Source organism: Schistocerca nitens, chromosome 3 (assembly GCF_023898315.1).
Source record: "Schistocerca nitens isolate TAMUIC-IGC-003100 chromosome 3, iqSchNite1.1, whole genome shotgun sequence".
NCBI lineage: Eukaryota > Metazoa > Arthropoda > Insecta > Orthoptera > Acrididae > Schistocerca > Schistocerca nitens.
Genome location: NC_064616.1, coordinates 403,615,924 through 403,643,778, shown reverse-complemented (window position 1 = coordinate 403,643,778; position 27,855 = coordinate 403,615,924). Strand labels below are relative to the sequence as shown.

At 36.5% G+C, this 27,855-nt stretch overlaps 1 protein-coding gene across 1 annotated transcript in view; it reads right to left on the bottom strand.

The window, feature by feature from the left end:
- Window positions 1-27,855, bottom strand: part of LOC126249251 (titin-like) — a 640,870-nt gene that overhangs the window by 75,916 nt on the left and 537,099 nt on the right. Inside the window, exon 13 of the mRNA XM_049950908.1 lies at window positions 17,152-17,334. Coding sequence (XP_049806865.1) covers window positions 17,152-17,334 — 183 coding nt within the window. The remainder of the gene's footprint in view (window positions 1-17,151; window positions 17,335-27,855) is intronic.

Here is a 27,855-nt window from a genome sequence, read left to right as displayed (position 1 = left end):
GGACAAAGAGGCTTTCTTTATGGTTAAGGAACATCAGAAGCGATTTTAATGCAACAGTCATTGATATAGGAAAGAAGAGAGTTCAAGTTATATTTGAAGCTTTGGTTTATGTAAAATTCAAATTTATTTGAAACTTTTAGGTACTCATATTTACTGGATGACCTGAAAAATAGCTACCCATTTCTGTGCCCATGTGGAGGAAGGTCATTAGTATCTGAATAACATTCACATTTACAGTAAGAGATTTGATTTTCATTTCCAGTATGTACATTGTTTTGAAAGCTATAGTACTGCAATGTTGAACTATTTCTGTTGACAAAGACTGACTTCCGAACTCAGTGACTAATTATGTTATCCATATTTTTTGATTTGAATAAACCAAAAGTTAAAGCAGATAATATCTTTCAAATCCAGTGTATGTGCAATCATGAAAATAACAAGCTTGCATTCTGTCTATTGTTTCAACTGTCAACAACTCATCCTTGAAAAATGTAAAGACTGATTTTCCATAGTAAAAAGGGAAGGAATGTAGCTTGTTTATGTGATTGATATAATACCTAAAACATAATTAAATTAATAAGACCTCATGAGCTAAAGGACGCACAGATAAACAGAAAAAATACTCTTACAAAGGGCATAATTTGTGGAACTACTAGCAGCTCCACAAAAGTTCACAAAGCATATAGGTTTGATGTTAAGCAGAAATTTATCGAGTTGTGCTGTCCAATACTGAGTCAAGAGTTCTGCCCTGGACATGTATCATTATTATGTTGAAAAATTAACAAAACTTTTAAAATAGCATAGCATCATTAAAAAACGAAACACCCTCTGCTTGCTGTGATCAATTTTCCATTGTTACTATATGCATAAGAAATATAGTGTGCAAAGGAAGCTGTCTGAAAAAACTGGAATGCAGTGTGATTACCAGTTTTTGGCAGTGACTGAAATGAAAGAAATGAGAACTGAATTAATAATTTTAGCAACAAGAAACTTTTCATTACTATAAAAAATAAGTACCAGTGCAAAATTTTAAACTAGATCTCACTTTTTGAGAGTCAGTGTGCTGTCAACTAAACCATTCATAAATGCATTTTGGGATGACATGCCATCTCCCAAACTGAAGGTTCCATTTCTAATGGCATTGGTGACAATGCAGAAATATACTCTAACCTTCTTTCTCTTTCCTTCAAATGTATGAAGGAGAGCTAATAAGAAACTGAAGCTCTGAGTTGACCACAATAGTAAGCAGGTGGCTAAATTGGGAGAGTGTCTCCAACAAAAGGCAAGCGTCTGTGTTAGAGTCTCAATCCAGCACATACCTTTTGCTTTTTGCAAATGTTCAGTGCAATACATGGCCCCACTAAAGAGTACCATTCCATCTCAGTCACATTATTATGTAGTAGGAAGAGCTAACCAGACTCTTACTAGAAGGTATCATTAAACAATTCAGAGAGTAGGCGAAGAATTCGTTATTGAATAAGGGGCAGTCAAATGAAAATGAGAAAGATGGAAAAAGTAAGTAAATTGTTTATTATTTCAGAAGCAATCTCCACAATTGTTAATACATCTATGTCACTGTGAGACAATATGGTCAATGCCTTCGTGGAAAAAGTTTTGCAGTTGACCGCAGAACCATGATTGTAACCGGGCATGCACTGCCCAGGGCTCCAAAAATATGGAAATAAGATGCGGAGCGATTGAGACTGTATAGAGGATGTTAAAGGCTTCCCAGCAAAACATCTGCAGCATAGTCAAAACAACCTTGGCAACATGTGAGTCTATCCACATGCTGCAGAGGTTGTTTCATGTATGTTGAAGTACTTTTGCTGGGAAGCCATTACACGTCCTTAATATAGTTCTGATCTCTTCCCATGTGATTTCCATCAGTTTTGGAGCACTGAAGTCAGATATTGGTGGCCACTGATTTCCTTCACATGAAGAGGTGTATGCCTGGGAACAATAATCATTCCGTAGGCAACCACAAACATTTCCTGTGAAGGCACTGGCCGCCTTTTCTCACTCAGGGATAAATGTATTGACAATTACATAATACATGGCTTACTTACTTTTTCTCATCTGTCTTGTTTTAATTTGACTGTCCCTTATAGATTAGCCCAGATCCGTGAAAATTATTAGAAAGTATCACAAAACTGGGTACAGATGACAAAACATTATAGGATAGGAGAAGAGGATTTCTGCAGTAATGATTACATTTGATGCTGTCAATAGCATGAGAAGACCATTCTTTCTAATATTCACTCAAATTTTTAACCCACAAGGAGACTACATAGCAGTCGGACTCTTGTAATTTTTTTTTAATGTGATGTTCAGAACTCAAATATCAATCAACCAAAGCACTTCCATTGCACTCTCTAAAATTCTTGAGAAAACTGAATTTGAAGTTTTCCAACAATTTTTAATTTCTTACAGTAAGGTCCTTTTTTCACAACTGGCAATATGGCTGTGTAGTAGGATGCTCCCCTGCCACACAGAAGTCCTGGAATCAATTCCTGGCTGATGTAAATTTTTGAACAGAGCCCCATGTTCTATTAGCATTTCCATAAAGTGTAAAATACATAAAGAGGGCAAAAAATCAGTAGACTGGTATCATATGGCTCATGTCTCATTTCAGTCATGACTTTTTTTTTTCATTCTTTTTTGTTCAATTCAAATGCCTACATCATTAAATTAAAATTCATCAGATGTATGCTAATTAACACATATCTAATTGTCATTTTTATCAAAAATTCACCTCTCCTTGTTTCTAATTACATAGCACACACAAAAATCAAATTTCATTGCAAATATAAATTCTTGATTACCAATCTTTTGTAAAGGATTGTTAATAAAGATTGTTTAAATTAAAGAAACACATTATAATTTTTTTCATCTTTATATATTTTATGCTTCATGCAAATACTCATGTAACATGCACTTTCATTTAAAATCTTACCACAACTGAGAATTGAGCCCAACCCACTCACTTGGTAGACAAGTGTACTGCTACAGAGCCACTCACACCATAAGAAACACAGCATTACTTCAGGGTATTACAGATGTGCAGAAAACTTCAATGTTTATTCTCTTGAGAATTACTATGTGTTGCATTGAACTGCTTTGGGAAATCAATGTTTGAGTTCTGAACTTCACATAATGAAAATATTTTAAAAATACTACGAGTAAACATGAAATGTTTATTCCACTCAGGAACAATTTAAACAACAAAATGTTTCTTGCCACAGCTTTTATCTTAATAATACAGTGATTTTCATAGTCGGCAACATAAACCAAACATTGTACACCATAAGCCAATACACCCTATTTCAATCACATATGCAATAATTATTATGAACATCTATAGAGGCAACTGATACTTCACTTTTTGTTTAACTTTTTGCTATCATTTTCCTAAATTTCAAAGTCAAACTTTTGCTCTGCAGGTAATGGCCCACCAAAATAAAAATCTGTCATTAATTAAAACTGCAACGTCTGTTCAAAAATCCAGAACTTTGTCCACAATTTTTTTTGTATTTACCTTTTACTTATTGTATATGGTCTCCTTCAAAATACTCTTCTCCAAAATTGATACATCACTCCCAACATTATTTCCACTTCCAGAAGCAGTCTTGGTATGCCTCTTGCTGGATCGTGCAACATGCTGTCTCTGAATGTTGTTTTATCTCATCTATCATTGCAAATCTTCACCCAGTCAATGGGTTTTTCAACTTTGGAAATAAAAAATGTCTGCAGTGGACAGGTCTGGGGAGTACAGGGGATGTGGCAGCACAGTGATTTCATTTTTTATTCAATAGTCATGCACCAACAGGGATGAATGTGCAGGTGCGTTATCATGATGCAAGAGCCATGAATTGTCTCACCACATTTCAGGACGTTTCCTTCTCACATTTTCTTGTAGGTGTTGCAACATGTCCTGACAGTATCATTGATTAACATTTTGTCCCTGTGGCATGAATTCATGATGAACTAATCCATCAAAGTAAAAGAAAACTATCAGCACAGCATTGACATTTGACCTAACCTGATGAGCTTCTATTGGTCTTGGAAAACCTTTCCCAACCCATTGTGAAGATTAAACCTTGGTTCCAACATCATAACCATAGACCTACATCTCATCAGCAGTTACAGTTCTCTTAAGGACTATCTCATTCTCATTTGTGTGATCCAAAAGCTTTTCATTGATTGTGAGGTGCAGGTCTTTCTGGTCTTGACACATGAGCCATGGTGTGAACTTGGCGGCAGCGTGATGCATTCCAAGGTGCTGTGTCAGGATTTCATGACATGATCCAACTGAAATGTTAAATTCTTCTGCAATCTCTCAGATGGTCAACCTTTGATTGGCATGCACAATTTTGTTGATGTTCCTGACATGAGCATCATCAGTAGATGTCGAAGGTCATTCTGAACGAGGGTAATCTTTAACTTTCATCTGGCCATTTTTATATCATGTGAACCATTGTGAGTATGGCTTAAGGACTCATCATCGTAGGCTTCGTGCATCATTTGGTATGTCTCTGTAAAGGGTTTCTAGAGATTCACGGAAAATTTAATGAAGACACATTGCCCTTCTAACTCCTCCACCTCAAAATTCAGTGTTCTACTCAATACAGCACTGAACAATACTAACAGATGTACAACAATGAAACTTCCAACAGTTACACTTTAAACACGTGTGTGCAGGGATGCCAACCATACTTTGCTCCTACACAGCATTGGTGTGAAATTATAAAGGTTCGGAATTTTTCGAACTGACCATGTATACAGCAAATCAGTGTTTGTGCTGAGACCTGCACCATTTCATGAGCAACGCTCTACCATTTAAACCACCAGAGTATGTGTCATTAATTGATTTATAGCTAGAATCTGCTAATATTTCTCTCCTGTGTTTGCATGGCAGCACTCCCACATATTTTTCTAGATTAACACCCAAAGGTGAAAGGATATGGCAAAGAGTAGGTTAGCCACAACCTACAGGATGGTCCCAGAATGTAACTATTAGTGTGAAGCAAAGTGTACACTAAAAATAATTCTCCTACGACACTGTAATTTTGTGCTTGGAGAAAACTTGAGTTAAATTTTGTCTCTTGTGGAAAATGATATATAATATGAGTATATTTCACGACCTGACACAAAGCTTCAATATTTATCTCCCAGGAGTACCCTTTTCAGCAAATGATCTAAGAAGAGTGATAGTTTCAGTCTGAAGAAATGGAGGAAAGAAGATTTGGGTTTAACATCCCATTGACAGTTTCATTATGAAACAGCCCCCTAGGTTGTGACAAAGTGAGTCTTTCTCTTTAAATGGCAGTTGTAGTGCCATATTGACCAGAAATCTTTCTGTTGTGTAGATTATTTTGGGTCAGTTAGGTCTGTGACTTTAGATCAGGTCAGCTTATTACAGGGAGAGACAGTCACTGTCATTTGTCACAATCGGAAGCCAAAGAAGAATGAAAAGAAAAAAAAAAAAAAAAGAATCTGTACCCCTCAATTGCCATAATTTACACAATTTGAATATACACCTATAGTTATACTAGGAAGACTTGAGCTTTTCAGAAATTATTATAAAACAGGCTAAATAATCAATAAGGGCTGTCAATAAAAAATGTTATATAGTCCTATAAGATATGTAGGAGACACTCTGTTGAATATGGAGAAATGAAAAAGGTATACCAGCTCACTGAAGCTTTGACTTAACCTATGAGGTACTGCAAATAGCTCAACTGATAGAACACTACCCGCAGAAGGCAAATATCTACATTAAATTCATTATCCACCACAGTTGTAATCTGATAGAAAGGAACATATGCAATATTCTCTAATGATTCTTGCACACTCAGGCAGAGACAAGAATCACAAGCTACTTTTTAAACCAAGAAATATCAGTAGCTTGTTTGAAGAAAGATGGTGCCAAGTTAAAAAGCTTGGCATTATTACTAGTTTACCCAAAGTTTTTGTGATTAAGTTTTAAATTACAAACAGTCTATTTTGAAAAAGGTCTTCAAGAAGGACAACCATCTCCCTCAAAGTACACTATTGACTGCACTTATAAGTGCTGCAAAAACAAAGTACTGTTTGAAATACATATGGTCTTCTTTTATATTCACTGCTATTTTCCAAAATAGTGTGCCATAATAGGATTAGCTGTTCACTATAATCAGTTACCTATGATTTGAATTTCAGTATGAACTTGATTTATTATATAACCCTGTAATATACAGCCTTTTTGGCATAATTGTGGTGTCACCGCCAGACACCACACTTGCTAAGTGGTAGCTTTAAATCGGCCGCGGTCCATTAGTACATGTCGGACCCGCGTGTCGCCACTGTCAGTGATCGCAGACCGAGCGCCACCACACGGCAGGTCTCGAGAGACGGACTAGCACTCGCCCCAGTTGTACGGACGACTTAGCTAGCGATGCACACTGACGAAGCCTCGCTCATTTGCAGAGCAGATAGTTAGAATAGCCTTCAGCTAAGTCAATGGCTACGACCTAGCAAGGCGCCATTAGCATTATATAACTTGTATCGTCAAGAGCGATGTACCACAATGATGGATTAAAGTTAAGTATTCCAGAAGCTACGTACTTTTCTTTATAGCATTCATTACGTATCCTGTTTCAGCCCTCACTCCAGCCTGCGTGAGTCAACGCGTGCCTATCGGCCTCCTCTTTCAAGTAGTGTATGTAGTGTTGGCTAACTGCTAACACTACAATAATCTAGGTTAAAAATTGGAGTCCTGAAATCTTCACTTATAAAATAATGTTTAAAACTTATTCCTTTAAATTTCAAATAAAATGAGTAGTATAAAAAATTAAATCCTGAGTAAACATGGAGGAAAGTTAGAGGAATGGGCTGTACTCATCTGTAGAGATTTTTCTCTTTAGTAATGGGTAAAAATTTCACGGAAAGAGAGACAAAGCAGTGAATGAAATATTATGTGTCTGATGGAATCTGATGTGGATTTGTGAATGAAAGCATTTAGATGTGCAAGTAACTTTAACCATGACTATCCATATTTATATTTACCTTTAAGTCTCATGTTATTATTATTATTATTATTATTTTATCATTCTGTCATCAATCTGAAGATTGTTTTGAACACCACAGTGCTTTACTAGGCATGTTCCTGCTAAGGGTGGTATTCCAGATCATGCATACATGATCATTGATGGTAGTATGCCTTTGCTTTCATCTGAACTTTGAGCTGAGTTACCCAGCCTCATTAAAAGGACACCTACAGCTTAATGTGAATTCTGAACCACAGTGTCACTTGGCATTTTTCACATAAACAAACATTTTCAGAGATGAAATAAGTGGTAAGTGACAGATAAAAATCCTAGGATTGACCAGGGATCAAACCCTTGATTTTTGGATCTATAATCTGCACCACCAAGCCATGTTTTATTATTATTACTTTACTGTGTATTACATCCTCACACTATGACTACCTTCAACTACTTGCCTCAAGCCAGTGGCAGTGGATGAACTATTTATTGCAAACAGGTTCTAATGTCCTGGTACTTTTCCATAAAATATTGTATACAAAATCTGACACAAAAAGAAGGAGAGAAATGCAGGAAATTTGTGTGATTACCAAATACACTCATCAGCAACTGAATATGAGGAGGCTGTTGTATTGGAGAGAGTCACCACAGTGAATAAAATAGTTTGACATCAGACCTAATGGTGGCTGTTGATATGACAGCATAGGATGAGAAAGACATGCTGTTTCAGCATATTTAGTTGGACACACATTGTGAGTGCCTGATGCAGGGGAACTCTCCATGGTTACACAGTCACTGGGCTTGTCACATGCTACCAGAGTCAACTGCAGTTGGGAACAGTGTGTTAATGACAAGGGTGCTGCCAACTGTATTGGACTGTAAAGGTGCAGCGAATCTTTCATAAATTCAGGACTGGATGACAACAACCAACAAGCTGTGACCAGCTACACTATCCAGAACCATCTCTTCATTGTAGGGTACAATGTCACTGGCTCACACATGTATTTCTGCTCACTGAACATCAAAGAGAATATATATTAGCATAGGGGTAGAGACACAGCTATTAGCTATTCTGGTTTGGTATAAGATCATGTTGACTGATGAGCTGTGGCAAACATTGGTACACACTGATGGATACTTATGATTATGTTAAAACACATTAAGATTGCCAAGGGCCTCCTTTCAGGCCGGTTTTGAAGGTATTCTCAGGTGAAGGTTGTTTATAAGTGATGAAAAGGGATCCCTGGTCACTAGTGAATAATAATCAACTCTACTATATAATTCTGTGCGTCTGTTCATTCGCCTACAGTATACTGCACATGACTTAAATTGTCAGTAAGCCAACACTTCTTCTGAACATTCTTGAAGCTTGTAAGAATGGTATAAGGAACCATACTTCATTAACATGGTATGACTGTGTTTCCTCCACATTACCAGACCTCAGTTATACTTAAATCTGGCAGTTGAATGAGATACATGTGCCCTGGACACAGACCATTCTCCATGAGTTGTGGGTGGAGGTTGAACTGCCATGGATTAGGATGACTTCTCAATGCTTTCAGTATTTTGTGGAGTCATTCTTGCGAAAGGGTGTTACATGATGTTAAGTAGCTGCCTCTAATTCAGTTGCTCAACACTAAGTGTTCAGTTAACGGTGTCTAACCTCAAAGTAAGACTTAGTTGAGTCCATACAAATCCCAAATTATTCCTTCAAAACAGTTTTGCATTTCATTTTCCATGAGGATTCACAGGTTTGACATATTCATCATAGTGCAGAGCCCAAGAACACATTTGTAGTAAACTTGCTGTCCACAGCCACTTTTTTTTCCAGAAGTTGTATATTCCTTGCATAGATAAGTATGGACACTATATGCGAACCATCAGTGCACATGTGGTTCCAAATAATGTGTTATGGGTAGTCCATATTATTCTACATTTGCCACTGTGAAACAATACTATGCTGTGCAGCTCAGCTCAGCATATTTGTGATTCTGTTTTGAAATGGACATAATACAGCGTGACAATTATTGAACCATATGAAATGAAATCATCATAACTTCTGAACGGTTTGCGTCAGGATGTTCAAACTGCACAGCTGACCACAGGGCATGATGGAAATTAGGATGCAAATGCGCACTCAGCTTGTTGTTGTTGGTCATTTGCACATTGAAATGTCCCAGTACAGCACATTTGGGGGACTGAGAATCTGCATTTCACAATCAAGAAGTCTCTTCACCCTCAACGGGTGACTGTGTGGTGTACAATATCCAGTCACAGAATAATCAGTGCAACATTTCTTGATGGCACGGTGACTACCAAATGGTATGTGAAAGTTTTGGAAGATGATTTCATCCCCATTACTGAAAGTGACCCTGATTTCAACAAGGTGTGGTTCATGCAAGTTGCAGCTCAACCACAATGAAGCAGAAGAGTGTTTGATGTCCTTGAGGAGCACTTTGGGGACCATATTCTTACTCTGGGGTGCACAGAGGCCAATAGTATAGGCCTCAATTGGCCACCATATTATCCAGATCTGAACACATGCGACTGCTTTTTGTGGGGCTATATTAAAGAAAAGGTGTACAGCAATAACCCCAAAACCATTTCTCAGCTGAAAACAGCCATTCAGGAGGTCATTGATAGCACCAAATGTTCCAACACTTCAGTGGGTCATGAAGAATTTTTTTCTTCATCTGCGTCACATGATTGCCAATGAAGAAAGGCATATTGAACATGTCATAACCTAAAGACAAATAGCTGTAGTGACATTTACATGTTGAATAAAGTATCTGCATGCCATAGTTTGTAACTAATTCTTTTTTTTTTTTCATATAGTTCAATAATTGTCACCCTGTATCTTAAGCCCACCACCACCAATGGCTGGGATGGTGCTCCATACTGACTATTATTCTACAATATGAACACTGGTGTACAAAGTTAAAGCAACAAAGTGCTATTTCCCCATCCTGTATCTAATTCACAATACAATCATACAAACTGTCAATCAGATGTCTGTACAATCATGTTCTGCACGGAAGATGGCATTCCTGTCAATGGACAACCACACCAATAATGATGTCAAAGCATCTATGAAAGGAGGTAGTGTTTGCGAGGTAGCCCCACATCCACAGTCGCTGTGTACACAGTCACAGATGGTGTAGTTTGGCACAGAGAAGATGCCTACTAGACTCTATGGGAGCCCATAGAAGGAAAGTAAGCAGGACAGTCACAAACTGATTTGGCCTGATGGCTTAATGTGAATCGTTCAGGTGTTTCTTGGATGTGGTGACAGTTTGTACAGACAGAAACTCTATCCCAAAGACCAAGGCAGGGCCAACCATATGTGATTTCAGATGAGAGGGCCGTTATTTGACTGTAAAGGGATGACACTACCGCCTTAGTACTGCACAGCAACTGGCACGTGAGCTTGCAGTATCCACTGAACATGTTATATCAAGGCAAACAGTGTGCAGAAGACTTCGGCAGAGCAGCCTTCATTATTGGGGACTTGCTGCATGTCTACCTCTGACGCATCGAGAGTGGAGTCATCAACATGCCACCTGGATGGTCCAACAGTGGGCCAATGTTGTTTTTACAGAGGAGTCCTGATTTAATCTGGAGAGCGATTCTCAATGGATTCGCATCAGGAGGGAATATGGAACATGATTTTGGGACCCAAATATTGTGGAAAGAGACAGATATTGAGGAGGATGCCTAATGGTGTAGGCAGGGATTATGTTTACCACTCGAACTCCACTTCATGAAACTGTATGGGTGCATTGGCAAGGTTTAACTGCTGTCAGGTATTGTGACATGATCTTGGGACCTCATTTGTGGTTGTTGAGAGTTTCTGTGGGCCCAGACTTCGTACTGATGGATGATAATGCTCAACCTCATAGCGCACAGGTGGTTGATGTTTTCTTGGAAACAGAAGATATTACATGCATAGCGTGGTCTGCTCACTCTCCTGGTTTGAATCCCATAGAGCATGTCTGGGATGCACTAGGGAGATGGCTTGCATTATGCTGGTATCAAGCAACCACTCGCCAAGATTGCAAGCAGCTCTGCAGGGAGAATGGGAGTTATTGCCTCAACATGAGACTGATGACATCATTCACAGTATGCCCCGTTGTTGTCAGGCCTGTATTGCTGCCAGAGGTGGTCCCACCCCATACTAAGCACACTAACCAGTTGTTGTAATGTGTGTGCAAATCTATTAAGTCTGAAAAATGAACATTTTTGTCTACCTTTACGCATGTTGCTGTTGTTTATGTTCTGTATTATTTACATTGTTTCTACTTTACTATCACCTGTTTATACTGTTTTGAGACAAAATAAAAGCAACATTGAAAAATTATCTTTTGTTGCTTTAATTTTGGACACCAGTGTAAGTTAACTTAAGTCAAAACAGTAACCCTCGTATTAAAAATAAATAACTAAATAATTTATAGGGTTTTTATCTATTTCACCTGAGCAATTGGGCCTAGTACACATCTGTACTACAAGAATAGTTTACAGGCACCAATTGTAACTGAACACCGATTATAACATGTGAATGTCATATCTGTTTCAAAAATGTAATTTTAGGTGATAGTGTGGCATTACACACTCATCTTTGATAAATTACTGGCTCTTGAAGTCTTGTAAAATTAAGGAATTTTCTACACTGACACGACACATGTTTTCACTCAACTAATGACAGGATACATATATTGGAAAGCCTGTGTGTGAGCATAACAATCTTTTGCCAGAACTTCTGATGAAAAAACTGCTCTCTGCTGCAATATCTCAAGAGTAAAACTAATAATAAGGGCAAAACTAAATAACAATAATCATGACTATTGTGGAGTTACTTAGAAATTATCCATAAAACTCATGGAAAAATACAATTCAAGATGGATGCACAGTAGAACATTTACACACTCATTATAGCTTCAGTGTTTAGCTTATGTACAGTCCTGTTTCCTGTAATAGTAGTTAAAACAAATATTTCTCTAAAGGATTGTGCAGTCAGACACATTTTCCAAGATATTCTGCTATAGTAGGATTAGCTAATGACTGTAATCAGTTACCTTCATGCTACCTTAATTACTAAATGGTGGGACAGGAGTAAACAAGGGCCTCAGTGAAACAATCATCCTATAATTAACTCAGAACTCATTTAGAAGTCTACAGAAATTGTAAATCAGGATTCCTGAAAGAAGATCTCAGTCTGGTTATTCATGAATGCAGGTATCTTTTTTCACACAATATTCCATACTGGTGGGAAAGAAACATGGAGGAGCAAGTGAGAAAGTAAATGAAAAGTGGCACTCTGATTAAATGAAAAAGTGAACAACATTTAAAAATCTGAGAATAAAGAAATAAAAATGTGTTACAGACAGAATTGAGAACAACTATTTCAGAAATGAAAAACAATACATGAGGAACGGAAAGGCACAAAGAACCAGTGCAGATAGAAGCAAAAATTGTTGAAATAGAAGAAAAAGGCCCTGAAAATAAAACCTTCATGAAACAAATGCCAGGAAAAGTGCAACAGCTAGTATGAAAAATAGAAGAGATAAAAGCAGTTCAAAATGATGGAGAGAAAAGGAACTGTAGAAAAAATATTTCACATCACTGAGTCCATGAGGTGACGTAAGAGAGAAAATATTGATTTTAGACATAAATAAAAACAAAAGTTGGGGAGGTGTGTTAAATTTAGAAGCTTATAATGCAAAACAGTAGAAAGAGAGTAAATGACTGCAGTAGATACACATGCTGATAACAGAATACATAAAAATGAAAATTCAGAAAGGGGCACAAATTGATATTCATTGGCCAAGTGAGTGAGAAAATCATCTCAGAAACAGTATGTCTGTATGTAATTGAAGTTACATTTGTCTTCTTCATATAGTCTTGTCTCTATAATTCTACACATGAGAGAATACTTTCTGGACAAGAGGAGAAGATTTAAAACAGGCCAGCAAACAGAATTATGGTTCCTTGACAGGGTCACTATGAACAGCTAACTCTACTTCACACCTATGTGGCAAGGATTTGAAAGCTCAAAGATGAGTTTCTGAGCTACATTGTTCAACTCCTTCTGTCCCAAGATGATCTGCTGTGACCAAGATTCTGATAAATTCTATCCAAAAGAACAGACACCACTCTCATACATATATTGTTTAACATTTCAGTGTGGATGCACAAATATCATCTGAACTCCTGCAGGAATCAGTAGTTGGTTGAATATGTCTGACAGAACAGAAACCAGTCAAATATATATATTTCTGTAAGAGCACAACAGCTCCTTGACATCTGTTTCAGTGCAGATGCAGTAATATTGTGCATACTCCTACAGGAATGAATAATTTGCAAGCAGGGGGTAAATGGACAAAGGGTGCTGCATTGCAGTGTATGATAAGTTGAAAATATGGGTTGGTCATGAACCATGTCTGGAAGGCCAAAGCTGTTGAGGCACCCACTCATGAGATGTGGTAAATCTAGGTTTGAGTCCTAGTCCGGCACAAATTTCCAACTTTCACCTCTGCATTATCACAAGGCCCTATGTGGTTGAGAGTCATTAATTCCCCACACACCCCTTCCCTTCCCTTCCCCATTCTCTATTTCTTATAAATATGTGCACCAGCCTCATCATTTCAAGTTGTGTCTGTTGTGTCGGACATGTCCAACAGAACAGATACCACTCAAATGTATAGATTCCTGTGTAGTAGTCCAGATTGTTCTTATCCCCCTTCTTATGTAGTGGGTAAATGATGGCCATGGTTCTATGTTTGAGGAATTGTTTTGCTATCCAAATTTTTGTTAGTGCCATGTGTAATAATGTCTTGACTGTGTGATTTTAATATTTCTACGTTTCAACAAAAACCTGATCTACGTGCCTGATAATTTAATTTTTTTATATTTTGAGTGCTTTTTCTCCTTCTTGGAAAGTTGGAGGGGCTAATTTGTTAGGTTCAGTATTTATTGGTGTATTTACATTGGGTTACAAGAGTTCTTTGTGTTCTTCACAGTTCAAAAGTTTATTAACTGCTTCTGTCATGATTGCAACATTTTCTTTGTTACTGTGTGCCATTCTTCAATCTTCATCTCTCAGTATTAGCACGTTGTAGATGTTTCCCGAGGATTCTTAGTAGTCCCTGGAATTGGTTTTGTGGTAATTATCTTCTTTAGAGTTTATTATGAGTTTATGGAATCCTCTTTTGAGTCTCCTACTCTTCTGTGTGATTTTTTTTTTATGCTGATGATATTTTATTCTGTTTGGTGTATTTGAAATTTTAATCATACTTGTTGTCTTCCTTCATGGAATTAGTCATATTCTGGTGTCCACTATGCATGTTTTCTTCATGGGTTTAAGGGAGCAAGATTCTTGGATTGTTTATTTGGCTTGGTATCACTTCTTCTAGATAATCTGTTAATGTAATGTTTGTGTTGCTTGTTGGTATTTGTCGTATTTAATTAGCTGATGTAGGTCATACATCCTTTTTGTTTTATTGGGTTTTTCCATTCTTCATCTTTAACAGAGTGAATCTGATGTTAATTTTAAGTATGTAGTGTTCTGAGATTATGCCTACTCCCCTCACTAGTTTAAGATTGTAGATTTTCTTATGAACATTTTTGTCTGTACAAACATGGTCTAGCTGCCACTCCCTCCTTTCTCTAGTCTGGATGTTTCCATGTTTTGAATTTATTAAAGCTGTAAAGAGCTTTAAATTACTACAGCTTTTGCAGCTACAGTCCATTATGCTCCCTCCACTCCCACACCTACCAAGCGTTCAAGTTGTCCCATCAACCACATCCACCACTGACTACCCCTTTGAGTTACATTAGTCATTCTGTAGCTGCGAGAAGATTGTGTAACTTACATAACACCCCCCTCACCTATAAGAAAAAAGATTACAATACAGTTCAAAAGCTGGATCACTTTTGGTTCTGTTCAGTGTATTCTTTCCATTGTTCCTCAATTCTCTGTAAAGTAAATGGAAGCTTCATTTTTTCTACTGTGAGATTTTTCTCTTAGGTTTTTACAATTATGTTAACAAATTAAGTGTTGTAATGAGTGCCCACTATTGCATTGAAATGATAAAGAAAGAAAGAGGAATTCAATGTTCTCCATTTCAATAAAAATACTGCAACTGATCCAGTATCAGGAATGTTACTGTAGTATGTATACTATAGTATATCCTAACAGCAACATATATGTGGTTAAGAAGTTACTGGAACAGGAAAGAAAGAAAGCTGTTCTCATTTTAAAACTGTTCTTTTGACATTACTTATAATTTGAAAAACCCGTTTGCTTGTACACAGACAGTCTCAAAGCAAACTGAAGTTTGTGTCACTGAAATATTATGCATGGTAACTGGGGCTGGAATGAAATGTGTGTGGTTTCATTATTTAGAGATAGTGCTTTGATGGTTTGGGTTAGTTATTTTCAACTAGATGAACTGATTGTTCTGTTGCTGCAACAGCTCCCATCTGTGTGGTCTGTCTGTTTACACTTTCTGCAAGCTGAAGTTTCCATAGTTTGTTATCACAAAACGTGTATTATAGTAACATGAAATTTAATGATTATATAGAATTACATGTGCTAGACATTCTATGATGAAATGTGTGACAGACAAAAACTAATTTAACAGTCTGAATGAAATATTCTCCAGACAACTAATTTGGCATTTTACCTCCATTTCTTAGGATATAAAAACATATTACTTACAACCATTTGTCAAACAAAATGATACCATAAATGGGAACATAATGGGTAAATTTTGCCATCTCATGTACTGCAATTTATTCATCACAGACTGGAAAATTATTTCCACAAATAAGACTAGTGGAACCCATATCATATAAAGACTAGTGGGGTTAGTATCATAACCCCAACTAACATGTAATCATTTTCAAACAAACTTGTTAGCTGGCTCTCTTTTAAGCAATAACAGCTGATACATGAGCATTATGTAGAGGGAACATGAAGAAAGTGAATCCCCATATGTTTACAATTGTTTGATTTCAGTGATGTGTTAATGATCTTAGTGAAATATGATGACGCAAATAAGAGGTACCATTCCAATACACAGTTATTATAAATACAAATAAATAAGGTGAACAAAATAATAACTCTCTCTCCTATTTATGAAACTACAGTACTATTCTGTGTCGGTGATAGAAACCTGTGTGTTTTTATACTATTGTACCTGATTAGCATTCAGGAAAGAATAAACCTGCTCTAATTCATTATAATCATCAGTTTTTACATTAAATTCAATGCTCACTAGAGACCAAGAGTATATAACATATCATCGAAATGTAGTTACAGGAATAACAGATCACTAAGTTCAATAGGGAACTCTTTGATAGCTTCTCTATTGTAACATGATAGGATTATGTAAACAACTGGGTGACGTACAAGTATGTAAACATTTGTTAATTAATATTGAATAATATGATGTGCAATTTTATGGGAAACTATAGAGGCAAGCCTGAAGGATACTACCAAAGACACAATGTATATAGATAGATGTCTCAAAAAGCATAGAACATGATACGAGTTTCTCAATGAACCAAGAGATACTGAGTGGGGATTCCAAGATACTTCAACTACCTACTTCTATTTTCAAATTCAATAGTAATAATTACAATCCAATTTTACGAAACTATTAATCAAATCTGTATCCAACCTATTAATTCACATGCTTAAAAATGATTTACAGATGAATGATGACAGTTTCAACAGCTAAATTCAATACTGTCATACACTTACAGACAAAATCATCAGACCTCTGAAATAAACAAAACCATAAAATAATCTTATGAAAAATTTTCAGTTGAGTATAAATGTATAATTCTCTTCTATTAGCTTATAAATGTATTCAGTACTAAAAATTATGACCATATAGCTACCTAGAAAAAAATATGCTTTCAGATATCAAATGATTAAGTCTCAGAGTGTATACTGCATGACTGTATGAATATACCCTGCACCAAAAACATGTTTTAAAGGGTTTGCATACATCACTTCCAATACCATCTGTAGTTTAATAACAGGCTTCATCTACAGCACTGCTAAGCAGACATCAACATCCATCCATCTTTACAACACCCGGCCCAACTATATCAGTTTACTTACTGGATTCTTTTGTGTCAGCAACTTTGGTCCTGTCGCCTCTGACTTTAGCTCCTTGCACCCCACTCACCACCGATTTTGTAGGCATTTGTTTGGCTTTAACGGTGTGATGGGATTTGCCTTCTTCGGGTTTTAAGGGAGCAGAGCTACTTTTAGGACGGGAAGGACCTGTTGTGGTTAAGGAGGCTAGAAAAAGGTGAGAAGCAGTTGTAAAAAATATTAGCCTTCACAATCTAAAATCTGGCTCCAGCTACTTGAAAAATGTGAATTAATGTGTTTGAACACTAGCACATACAACATACATGACCAGACATACAAATTGCAACTATTAAACTAAGTTTCTAAACTCTTTTTCATTAAACAATTGACATTAATTTTGAAAGGAAATTGGCATTAGCAGAGAAACTTACAGTAATAAGCAACTTGTGTATCAGAGCACAAATAAGCTCTTAACCTAAACATAAAAAAATAAATGTCATATCCAGGTGAGGTAACATATGTGATAGAAACATACAAACATCAATGAACAACCGTTAGGTTGTCCACTGTTTCATTGTCCAGCTAGAACAGTGATAATGTGTCAGACTAAATCTGACTGAACAACTAATTAAGTGAATAACTAAATATAAAGAAATATTTCGTGTGCCCAGTGAAGAGATCACTAAAACAATTCTCATTTCCAAATGATGACAGAAATGGGCAGCATCACATCACAAAAGGAACTATATTTCTAAAATAGGTGAATTATAAGGAAACATTCCAATTTAAAAGAAAATGGTGCTACCTACTGCACAACAATTATTAGGATCATAATACTCATCTGGCAAAAGATCATTCCCACTCTAAGTCTATAACTGAACATAACATACTGAATTATGGTTACGAGGGATATACCAGAACACATCTGTGCTACTACACAGCCAACAGGAAACACATACTGTTCTATACCTAAATGTGACAGGCATTAATTTTTTGAGACAAACGCATGATAAGATTAATAACTACAGCAAATTCTATTTCAACCATTGTGACCAGTCTGAGCAATTTACCATCTTTCCTGCTTTTAAATTAGTGGTTAATATTATTTTCATGTAGCTGCACTACATATATCAAAAGGCCTTTTATGGTAATGCTGTGTTTAAACTAGCAATAATATTCCATTGTAATTTATGAAATGTTATTTTTTTAGTTTTAATGAGAACCGGTGGATTATTAATGTGCCTGATTTTAGAACAACAGTTGTTGTGTATTATAGGAAATAAAAAGTTGTAACTTCAAGAAAATTTTCATTTGATAAGAGTTGAATTTTCTGATTAGCAGTTCTGCATTTTGAGGCTTATGAGAAAATTTATGATTTTTTTTTTTAATATGGGCAGTTAAAAGAAATTATTGGTAATAACTTAAATGAAGCACAAACAAACTGGAGTAAAAACTCTGACTTACTAACAATATAAAAGGTAAACAAGAGTATGCATGTGACTTCATATCAAACACTTTACAGAATTTCTGGGCTGAGAGGGTATTCCAAAATTAGCAGTTTCAAACCACCATGTAGGAAAAATCAAGTTCAGTTTTAAAAAAGCTACAATATCAAATTACTCATGCTGTATTAGTTTCCAATGGAAAACTACAGTAATCCATTTAGCAATATCTGAAATATAGAAGGAATATTATGAGGTATTACTACATACATCACAGATAATACACTCTGATCTACATATTCAATTCAAGCTCATTACCTGCATAGTCCAAATAGCTCTTCTATTTTAAATATCAGTTTTTGACCTTAGTGCTTCAGTCATTTGCAGCATGACTGTTGCAAAATACTGGATATGACAGCAGAGCACTCACAAATACACATGGAGATAATGGTCAGACACAGAAAAGGAACATTTACCATTGTATACAGGCTATAAGAGCCACATTCTTTATAGCAAATAAATTTATTAATCATATTAAATTTAGATAAACACACCAAATAATTTTTCATAAAACTAAAACTTTTTTCATATGTGAAACAAATTATTTCACTGATGATTATTTACACGCACACATAAATGTTCATTGCAAATCATCCCTAAAACATACTATTAAGCTGTTTATATAAATGAGACGTGTACAATCTGTACATATTTTGTACTTATATGATTTTTGATTGAAATATACCAAAACTCCATTTTCCTACAGAGTGTGTTAGCAGACACATAATCAGATAGTAAGACACATATCTGTTAGTTTTTTAGAGTGAGACATGCCTTCAGCTGTTAGAACAAAGTAAAGAACTGGGAAAAATACACTAGCCACACAAAATGTTACAAGATAGGATGGAAATTGATTCCCCTCTTGTTCCATTCTGTTGAGTCTTTTTCATCAGGGGACTTTTCTAATTTGTTCATGATCAGTCTCATTTTCTCCAGCACTTTCTCCCCAGATTAAGGAAATAAATGGTCTGAAATCTAGTGGCTTCTTATATGTCCTTGTGTCCCTTATATCTGCTGGGTAGTTATAATTAAACTTATGGTGTTCCCAGTGCTATTACAGGGCACTGACATATCATAGGTATGTTCGTTAATCAGTGCACTCATGGAGTGTGCTGAAAAAATAATAGTCTGGCTTTCTGCCACCAGGTGCAACAAAAGGCACGATACACAGACAGAATGTGAGGTAGGTGCAGGAAAATGATAGGAATGATCAAGCACATGATAACAGTGGATCTGGCATGTTAATTAGGATACAGGCACAAATTAGAACATGTGTTCAATATGGTCTCCTTACTCAGCAACATACCGTATCCATAACATGGCATGTTTGACAGTTGCTCACAGCTTATCCAGGGTAATCAGAGCAATGTATCATTGTATGCTATCATTAAGATCAGGAAGAGTCTGGATACACTCCTGATAGACATGATACTTCAGATATCCCCACAATCAGAAGTCACAAGAATTTATGTCAGGGAGATATGGAAGACCACACACCTTGAAATTGCTTAGAGATGATGCAGTCATTAAAGAAGGTTTCTTGAAGCAAATCTTTCACCTGGCAAGTGACATGTGGTGTCGCCTCATCTTGCATGAAAGTAGTGGTGTGGGTACAGTTGTGTTCTTGGAAAGCTGGACTCGTGTGTTGTACATGCAGCTCCTTAAAACATGTAGATTTAACTGTACACCTAATGGGCCTGTGAGGTGTCATGTCATCTCCTTGAAGAAAAATGGATGAAGTATGAAGGAGCTTGTGAAACCATACCATACAATCACAAATACTGAGTGCAGTGAATGTTCCTGCACCAACATGTGGTGCAGTAGAACCCCATATGTGACAGTTGTGTACATTCATGGCACCATGCAGAGTAAAATGTACCACATCCATCCAAAGAATAGGCCCCAGCCACATGTCATCAATTTCCATGAATGCGTGTGCGCGCGCACACACACACACACACACACATATAAAAAAATGAAGGGCAAAGTCACGGTGTTGTAGCCTTTCTTGGGGCTTAATTTGCTGCACATTCTGAATCTTGCAGGGACACCAGTGTAAAATGTGCCACAAAATCTTTTGAACCATTGACCAGGGGAGAGACAATTCCTGTGATGCAGCTTAAGCACTGGCTGCACAATCTGAGGCATGCGCTGCTTGGTCAGCTATAGATACAGTGACTTCATCAACAATTGTAATGGAAATGGGCCACCTCCCTCTCCATGCTGCACCACTTAATTCACCCGTTCCTTCCAATTTCTTGATCATATACTTTAGCCCATTTATTGACATGGGACCTCTTTGCAGATGTTTCTGTCAATGAAATTTCCATAGTGCAGTGCTGATAATGCTGGCATTCTGATAAAACTACTTTAACAGCAGTGCACAGCTTTTCTTCTCAATAGCTATAGTGTTTTGTATGAAAGATTCAATGTTCTTAACACTTTACACCTACAGTCACTTCACAAAAGAAATCAACACAGGACACCAAGAGATGAACAGTATACTGACATCAAAAAAGGAAACATGTCACCTTCTGACTGCTTACAGCATGTCATTTTCACCTGATGGCAGGAAGTGGAACTATTATTTTTTTCAGCATACTCCCCAGGCGCACCAATTAATGAACATACCTACAGTGTTTCAGCAGCCTGCAATATATACAGTGTGCAACGCAGCACCTGGCACACCAAATTAATTGTAACCACCGAGTACAAAATTAGAAATTTTATCTACATTTGCCTGTATTTTCATTTCCTACCATGTGGTAGCAAGATGCACTCTGAGACAAAAAATAACACAATATGAAGGAGTTATCCAAATGGGATGGAAATTTATAGATGTACATTTACAGACAAACATACAATTACAATTTCAGAAAAATTGAATGATTTATTCAACAAAAAGAGCTTCACAAACTGAGCAACTCAAAAACACATTGGTCTACTTCTGGCTCTTATGTAAGTAGTTATTCAGCTTGGCACTGATTGACAGAGTTCTTGGATGTCCTCTTGAGGGATATTATGCCAAATACTGTGCAGATGGTGCGTTAGATCATCAAAATCATGAGCTGGTTGGGGTGCCCTGGCCATAATTCTCCAGACATCCTCAGTTGGGGAGAGATCCAATGATCTCGCTGGTGAAGGTAGGGTTTGGAAAGCACAAAGACAAGCAGTAAAAACTCTCATCATGTATGTGTGGGTATTATCTTCCTGAAATGTAAGCCCAGGATGGCTTGCTATGAAGGGCAACAAAATGGAGCATAGAATATCATCAACCTACCCCTGTTTTGTAAGGGCACTGTGGATGACAACAAAAGGTGTCCTGCTATGAAAAGAAATGGCACCTTGACCATCATTGTTGGATGTTGGGTTGTATGGTGGGCAATAGTCAGCTTGGTATCCCACCGCTGTCTGGGGTGTCTCCAGATACGTCTTTGCTGGTCATCAGGGCTCAGTTTGAAGTGGGACTCATCACTGAAGACAATTCTACTCCAGTCAATGAGATCCCAGGCCAAAGATGTGTCTGGATATGTCCCAGACAATGGTAAGATAACAAGCTGACTGTTGTCACCATATGGCCTGACAACCCGAAGTGATGGTTTGGGGTGCCACATCTTTACATAGCAAGACCACTTTGGTTGTCATCCATGGTGCCCTTACAGCGCAGTGGTATGTCAATGATATTCTATGCTCCATTTTGTTGTCCTTCATGGCAAGCCATCCCAGACTCTTATTTCAGCAAGATAATGCTCACCCACACACGGCAAGAGTTTCTACTGCTTGTATTTGCGCTCCCAAAACCCTGTCTTGGACACCAAGATCGCCAGATCTCTCCCAAAGAGAGAATTTTTGGAGCATTATGGGCAGGGCCCTCCAACCATCTCAGGATTTTGATGATCTAACATGCCAATCAGCAGTTGGACAGAATTTGGCACACTATCCCTCAGGAGGACATCCAATAACAATACGAATCAATTCTTGCATAAGGGCCAGAGGTGGACCAATGCATGATTGATTTGCTCAATTGGTGAAGCTCTTTCTCTTGAATAAATCATTAAATTTTTTTGAAACTGTAATCATTTGTTAGCCCCTTACATATACATCACATCTATCAATTTCCATCCAATTCAGATAATTATTTCGTGGTGCATCTTTTGTTGATCTTAGAGTTTATTTCAAAAATGTTGTTTCCAAGTACTAGATTTTAAATGCCATATTTGCCTATTTCAGTGTTTACAAAGTATATGTAACATTATTTGGGATGTTACACAACAGGAAAGGAGCCCGTGACCACTGGAGATAGTCCCATAGACTATCCCAGTGTCATACAAACATGTTGTATTAATTCGCATAAATCCACCTGATGATGGAGGTATTAGTTTCTATTCTTCTGCCAGAAAAAATTTACATAGTAGGAAATACTTTGAGGTCTGCTCTTGGAGAAAAAATTACTTTTGAGCAAGGAACATACTGGTTGGCTGTAGAGAAACATTGTAATTGGAAGGTTAAGTGGATAATTGATGATTCACTAGCTTGAAAAGTTGTCCAAGTACATACCATTCAAAATAACACTCGATAAATAACCATTAAACCCAAAGAAGGAGTGGCTGAAATATAGAAACTGTCATAGTCAGAGGTGGTAAAAGGGAGGTGGTAAAAAAATAAAATCATGTGAGATGAATAAATAGGCCTACTGGGAGAAGTTCTACTTAGCTGAAATGAAGTATGCAGTAGGCCTTCAGCTATAAATGAAAGTAAATACAGAATCTTCAGTCCTCAGAACTGGAGACTTTTCATTCAGGTGCTAGAAAGAAGTAAAGTAGTTTAGAAGATGCAGCTAATAAGGTGAGGCAATATTATTGACAAATCAGGCTCAGAAGAGGGCTGGTGAAAGCAGTGTGCATATTTATATCTCTTATGTACTGTTCCAGGGATTTTTTGTTTGTTTGTCTCATTGCACATGACTGCTGAGTGGTACCATCTGTGGGGGAAAGTGCATGGTTATAACAGTACTTGAAGATGACCAATTATCAGCCAGGAAAGTTGTGTAAAAACAAGTCAATACTGACTGAGAGCTCAGGATGTAGCCACATGCACATAATGGACTTGAACAAGACCCTGTTTGTCTTTCCCTTAAATAGTGTTTGGCTTTTAAAATGCTAATGTAATGAGTTTACAAATATGACAGTTTTAGCTGTATTTACCCATCTGAAATATAACTAAAGTACTATAAAATATATAGCAAATACTAATACCAAATAATTAAAAAAAAAAAAAAAAACACACCAACAGCAGGACTGGAAAGGCAAGACAAACCTTAACAATTGAGTGGGCCATAGATGGTTAGTTACTGTAACTATCTTACACTCTACTGGCATCATCTACAATATGGTGACATATTGCATATGAGTTTTCAATACATTGTTTCCATTTTGAATTTCTTCAATCTCACTTGCATTAATGATTGTGGTATCTAGTAATAAAAATTTCACTGTAAAGCAAACAAAACTCAATGAGGTCTTCTATTATTAACAGAATAGCCCTGTTATTTGTGCCAAATAAAATGTATTTTGTCTGTCTTGTGTGCACCATTTTGTGTACCAGTGCCTGTGACCTTTTGTAAGTGCTAGACATCTCTAAATTTATTCCGTATAGGTTATTTAAACATTTAGGCTTCCCTAAAAGTTTTTATTATGTAATAGAAACTTCAAGAAAATGACAAGAGATTATTGTTGTCATTTGTCCTTTTCAGACCTACTGAAATGTTGAAAAACTATTGCATTTTTTGTGGTCCACAATAAATGGCATATCAGAAAACACTGTGTAGGTTTCTTGTTTCGAAATATTAGGATATGGTACCCTCTTAATACTGAAATATATTTTCGCACATTTGGAGAGAGATATAAATTGTGGCAGCACTGAACAAGAGAAAGGGAACCTAATATACAAGCAAAACAACAATATTAAGTGAAAGAAATCACAACAAATGTCTGTCATTTCTGCAAGAAGTTCTTATGAATGAAGAAACCATCTATATCACTATTTCCTTTATTAATGATGACCAGTTTTGACCCGACCAGTAGATCATTTTCAGATCAAGAACTGCAAGGTGTTCTTTGTCAGGAGTGGTAAGAATGTAACATAAAAGTTTTATGTTAAATTCTTATCACTACTAACAAACTGCACCTTGCACCACTATATCTAAAAATGATCTGCTAGAAAGCTCGAAACCAGTGATCATTAATAAAAGAAAATTATATTTATCCAGACAATGGTTTTCATCCATTGTACCAAGAGAGATCACTGTCTCTTCAGACATGCCTTAAATTAATAAATTATTATGTTCTAGAGAACACCATGATCACTTCAATGTTGATTAAAATCCTTTACTATCAAGGGTACAAACAATTCCTGGTGATCTCAAAAAATTATTTGTGATCTTAACAGTAATAAATTTCTTAATAAAAACTTCCAATTGTTCTCAAATATGTAGGATGTTATTACTTTAAATTGATTCTGGATGAAGCAATATATGAGATTCAGGTGAGCTTGGTAACTGTGAAATACACTTCTCTTAAATCAATATTCAGTCAGCTGTTGTTGTAGAAAGTAGTCAGTTATGAATTAAAAGATCTAGTTATCAAAGTGTACACCCCTGTTATCAAAGTGTACAACCCCATACTTTCAATCTTAAGACAATATAAAATGTAATACTTCCGGTTGACAGTTTCCTCATTCAAAACAAAATGTGCTCTTGCTGAATGAAAGCATTTAATTCCCTATTCAAATGGCCTGTGGACAGCATCTACTGTGTAACACCACAAATGAAGAAAATAATTTTAGATCTGCACAGTGTGTCTACTGAGTAACAAAAAACTTTTATAGAATTTATGGCATAAATACTATTTTCATTGTAGGTTCTGCCAGTTCTAAAGTCTGACACAAAATACAATCTGCAACTGTTTAAAAATTGAAGAATTTGACAATATCTTCCATGCTTCAATAACATTTGTACAACAAAATGATGACAATCTTTTGTCAAATGTAAATAATGTTCTGTAATTTTTAATGAAATTGTATGCCGCAGACTTAATAGAAAACTTGTTGACAAGGTAATTAAATAATGAAAGTAACAAAAATTAACAGTGAATGATGAAAGGAATAATACTGCACAATTATACCTGAGGATTTACACATTGATTTGAGTACTCAAAAAAAGACTGACTTTCTAATTTCAGGAAGCACATAACATAAGAGAAACACAAATGAAAATAAAATGTTCACTCTCCAGAAGCAAAGAACAGAATAATGTCAGTAGAAGTAATCAATAGTAAGACTTATTCTCATCCTAGAAACTAAAATATAAATCAGTATATGGAATTGAGCATGGCACATTTGGTACTGGTGTAATAGGAAATGTAGAAGCACTTGTGACAAAATTTTTCTTTTTGTTTGTATTGAAACAAAGGAGCCTTTAGTTCTGATAGCTCATAATTCAAAAATTATGGATGTTTCTCCTCTTTGCTTATGGTGAGTGTTACACTTGTCATTTGTATTTATTCATGTAATTTCATTTATATTATTATACTAACATCAGTTACTTAATATGACACATAAATATTTCAGGAACACTGGGACTGTCTTTTCATCATAACAAATGCAAAAGGTAAACAACAGCTTACTCTACATCTTTGCAGGCATCACCAATTACATGAAAATATTTAATTTGTGCTGTAGCCAAATACAAAAGCAGAGAAAATATTTGAAATATGACACTGTGTAAAATCTAGTGTTATTTCATCACTCACTGAATGGTCTTCGGGAAAACTAAATAATATACATATTCCAGAATGAGATTTTCACTCTGCAGCGGAGTGTGCGATGATATGAAACTTCCTGGCAGATTAAAACTGTGTGCCGGACCGAGACTCGAACTCAGGGCCCCGAGTTCGAGTCGCGGTCCGGCACACAGTTTTAATCTGCCAGGAAGTTTCAATCTACATCTTCTGTTACTGTAGCATACAATGACCAGCCAAAACACAAATACTTTATGTAAAAATACATAATCTGTGTTCTGAAAACTGGGAAAGCTTTTAATTTATCTGACTCTGAAAAAAGACTGTCACTCATAAACCCCTGCCTAGGAATCACAAAACTGGTGATATTTGTTTGCTATTCACTTGATTCCAGCATTAGTATCTGTAAAATGTAGTAAATTGACTGTGAGAACTATGGTAAATGATTAAGTGTTGGGTAATTGTGCCAAATTCAATAACATAGACATTGGCTGCTTCTCTCCTAAGAATATGTTATTATGAGTGGGGTAGTTCTCTATGGAGTACAGTGTTGGAGAAGACATAATTCCTTCAAAAATCTCAGTTCATTGTTAATTGTTCATTGTTGAATATAGGGCTTCACAGCAGGTAGCCTTTATGTTCTTCGCTGTTCAGCTAACAACATTACAAGCTACAAATGCAGGTGCTGTTGGAATGTTGTGATGAGAATATGGAGCAATGAAAATCAACTGCCTTGTCTTACACATCACACTTTCTGTGACATTATGATAATGGTTGGGTCAGGATACACAATACTTCAGGAGAATTACTAATTACACAAACATCACATAACATACTGTACGTGGATAGATAGTGGCAGTAATATACAATGGAGTACATTTGCATAGTTTTTGCTAAAATCTGTGGTTGTTACAGGTTGCACCATGAAAGCTGTAAGCTATGACAGTATTGTTTCTAACCACTTGCACCCCCCGAAGGGTGATGTATTTACTACTCAATAGGAAGTTTTCCAGATGGAGAAAATTGTGCTACATTGGTTTGTGGAACATGACGATAGACTCCATTTGATATCATGGCCTGTAAATTTTAGTCATTTATCCTACAAACATATTTGTGATCCAAAGAAACCTTCTTACAATATTAACACTTGCCAATCTACGGTAGTCCAGTGCCCTTTCCACGAGTTACAGGACATGGTCACTGTTCACCACTAACCCACAAGGTGCAGAATGGTGCAGCTCTCATATTATTGCTTCTAACACAAGTTGCCAATTGGTGCTGGAGGCAAATCCTTCATCCTGATTAATAAAATTCAGTGGCACCCACATTTTAATTGCTTCCTTAAGTAATGTATCCTAGAAAACATCAGTTAAACAGAAAGCAGATTTATATATTGCTGAACACAGCTTCATAAATAATAATAATATTAA